Source organism: Colobus angolensis, unplaced genomic scaffold (genome assembly GCF_000951035.1).
Source record: "Colobus angolensis palliatus isolate OR3802 unplaced genomic scaffold, Cang.pa_1.0 Scaffold486, whole genome shotgun sequence".
Taxonomy (NCBI): Eukaryota; Metazoa; Chordata; class Mammalia; order Primates; family Cercopithecidae; genus Colobus; species Colobus angolensis.
The window spans coordinates 296,408-299,966 of NW_012118332.1; the positions used below are offsets into that span (position 1 = coordinate 296,408).

At 49.4% G+C, this 3,559-nt stretch overlaps 1 protein-coding gene across 1 annotated transcript in view; it reads right to left on the bottom strand.

The window, feature by feature from the left end:
• Positions 1–3,559, bottom strand: part of LOC105524077 — a 49,793-nt gene that overhangs the window by 6,786 nt on the left and 39,448 nt on the right. The window contains exons 4-6 of the mRNA XM_011959196.1: positions 3,020–3,169; positions 2,509–2,590; positions 462–547 (exon numbers count right to left, since the gene is read on the bottom strand). Coding sequence (XP_011814586.1) covers positions 462–547; positions 2,509–2,590; positions 3,020–3,169 — 318 coding nt within the window. The remainder of the gene's footprint in view (positions 1–461; positions 548–2,508; positions 2,591–3,019; positions 3,170–3,559) is intronic.

The following is a 3,559-nucleotide window of genomic DNA, read 5'->3' on the forward strand; positions in this document are numbered from 1 at the left end:
TACACTTCTGAAGGGCTTTACCCTTTTCCAGATGTTGGCATCCCAATGATAACCACACATTGGTTGAGAAAGAATCCCTATCCCAACGTTAAAGGAAAGGAAATGGAAACTCAGATGATCTGATGGCTTGTCCAAGGTTGCACAGCTGGAAGGAGGCAGAGCCAGGATTCATACCCAGGACCCAGGACCCAGGAGCGACCTTGTGAAAGGGAGCCAGGGGAAGGAAGGAAGGCTGTGCTGAGAAGAGGGTCTAAGAGAGGCAGATGGAAGGGAAGTTCCCCTCCTCCTGCCGCCACCCCATACCCCAAGCACACCATTAGGGGCACACCATAAGGCCACTTTGCCTGCCACCTCCTCAGGACAACAGCAAGGCTAAGCCAGACTCTGCCTTGGCTCCGGAAAGCACCCTGCTCTGGGTGGCTAAAGACCCAGCACATCCCTAGCAGGCATGTAGCGCGGACCAGAATCTGGCTGATCCCGTCGGGCCGCTTGTGCAGGACTGTGATTCCATTCACTTCTCGGAGCTCGTCTCCAATGTGGACCAGGCCTAGGAGACACAGGGACGGACCATCAGCACAGGAGGAGAGCCTGAGCACCACACTCAGAGCTCCAAGCACCACAGGGGCCTGCCTGAGGAGCCCACTGCACGGCCAACTCGAGGTTTAAAGTTGGTGGGTGGGACTCGGGCGGACTAAGCCCCTGAGTGCTGGGCACCTCACTCAGCATGGAGGGCTCAAATCACCCAGTGAAATCTCCGTTTTACAAGTTGGCACCTGAGACCCAGGAAGATTAAGCAGCTTGCATAAGGCCACATTGCTAAGAAATAATGAAGCCAGTATTCAAACACAGTTATTCTGATGTAGAAAGCCTGTGTTCTTTTTGCTATAACCTCTGCTTCTTTAAAATTATCATTAACTCTTCACCTTCCTAGGTTTACAGACATACTCCTAGAATGGCGTTCTTAAGTCTTAACAAGGAAAGACAAAAGCACCAGTGAAGACATCATTAAGACTGTAAACACAATATGAGCCTCTGCCTGAATGACAAATGTCTCGGCATACTAGGGCCCTATTTGCTACTCAAAGTGGACACTGGCCTGGCTGCATCAGCATCACTTGGAGGCAGGTTAAAAGTGTAGAATCTTCAGCCTAGCTCAGACCTGCTGAATCAGTCTGCATTTTAACAAGATGCTCAGGGAATTCGTGTACTCGTTAATGTTTGCAAAGTGCTGGTCTAGGATTCTCTGCAACGGTGACCCCCCAGACTTTGGGGGTAACATCCCCCTGTATCAGGAGGTTTGTCTCCCAGCTTAGTAGCTCTTCCATACACCAGTGATTCTCAACCTTTCTACCCAAATGAATCTGGGGCACAAACACTCTCTTTGTAATAGCGGCTTGACAAGACCTGGGGTGGTGGGGAAGGGTGTCATCCCTGTCCCACAGTTAGTAATCCCGCAAGCCCATGCTCTATTCTTAACTGTCACTGGACTAAACCAATGCATGAGCTTTTACTCAATCACCCCAAAGTACTCCATGACTATTTTATATATATATATACACACATATATATAATATATATATAAATATATACATACATATGTATATATAATTTTTTTCTTTTTCTTTTTTTTTTTAGAGACAGTCTCACTGTGTCACTCACGCTGGAGTGTAGTGGTGTAATCACAGCCCACTGCAACCTGAAACTCCTGGGCTCAATCTTCCCACCTGGGCCTCCCGAACAGCTAGGACTACAGGTGTGGGCCACCACGCATGGCCTATATTTTCTTTTTCTCTTTTTTTTTTTGAGATGGAGTTTTGCTCTTGTTGCCCAGGCTGGAGTGCAATGGTGTGATCTTGGCTCACCACAACCTCCACCTCCCAGGTTCAAGTGATTCTCCTGCCTTAGCCTTCCCAAGTAGCTGTGATTACAGGCATGCAGCACCAATCCTGGCTAATTTTGTATTTTTAGTAGAGACGGGGGTTTCTCCGTGTGGGTCAGGCTGGTCTCGAACTCCCGACCTCAGGTGATCTGCCCACCTTGGCCTCCCAAAATGCTGGGATTACAGGTGTGAGCCACAGCACCTGGTGTTTTTGTTTGTTTGTTTTGAGACAGAGTCTCACTCTGTTGCCTAGGCTGGAGTGCAGTGGCATGATCTCGGCTCACTGCAACCTCCACCTCCCAGGTTTGTGTGTTTAGTAGAGACGGGGTTCGCCACGTTGGCTAGGCTGGTCTCCAACTCCTGACCTCAAGTGATCCGCCCACCTCAGCCTCCTAAAGTGCTGGGATTACAGGTGTAAGCCACCACGCCCAGATGGCCTATATTTTCTATTAAAATTTCTACTGACTTGGGAAGGAGATGAGAATTCCAGCCACAACCCCAGAAAGCAACGCACATCCCAAACAGGTGGTCTGATAGGAGAGAGGTAAGGGGACCTATGAGCAAAGGTGGAGGGCTCTGGAGCAATGGCCATGATCAGGGGTGGGCCAGCTTTGCATGCCACCACTCACCGCTCCTGTCTGCTGTGCCTCCTCGCATGATCCTGGCCACCACAACAGCCCTTGAGTGCTCGTCCCGCCGGATGGTGGCACCCTGAACCCGAGACAGAACAGACAGGTTCTTAAGCAGCAGCTCCAAATCTCAGACCCCTACTCTCTGGACCCAACACAGCCTCCCCAGTCCCTCCCTCTGACAGTCCTGAGGGCAGATCAGTGGGGACCTTCTCAATGCTGAAGACAAAACAAAACCAACATTCCCCATTAGTACAGCCCCGCACTTTACAGTTTACAAGGCACAATAACGCTGCAACATTTTAGATGAGGGACTGGGGCTCAGAGAAGTTAAATATCCTCAAGGTCACCCAGCTGGTAAAGGGGAAAGCTTTTTGTGATGCCAAATCCAGTACGTTCTCCATCACATCTCTGTCATATCACAGTCCCTACCACTTGCAAAGACATTTAATAATGAGGATGATACGTGCCAGCTAATTCTCACCCTGCCTCTACCCACTCACAGGGTTACTGGGCCTTCTGCTGCTGCTGAGGGAAACCAATTATGCACCCCAGCCAGAGCTTCGGGACCAGGACTTGGCCCATGAAGCACAGCAGAGGTGACACTTAGGATGAGAAAGGCGCTAACGAGCCCTCGATTTCCTGCACCACAGAGGCTGGACTGCAGCAGGACAGCAGAAAGCTTCAGAGCTAAGCTCTAGGGCTGGACAGCCCTGGGTGTGAACACAGTTCTGCCATTTACAAAAAGCATGTGCCCTTAGTAAGGAAATCTCTTATCCTCTTCAAGCCCGTTTCCTGTGAGATGTAGGATAGCATTTAACTCACAGTGTTGTTGCAAGGATTCCATGCAAGGCACTTAGCACACAGTAAGCACTCAACATATGTTAACCACTTATTAGTGGCTGTAACTGCAAACACATTTGTACACTTATTGTTAACATCATATGTGCCATCTATTTGAAGTACATAAAATAATTATTGCTAGAAAGAGAGGCCATCAACTAAGAACCCCAGGACTTCTAGCCCCCTGAGACCTGAGAACTTTCCAGCA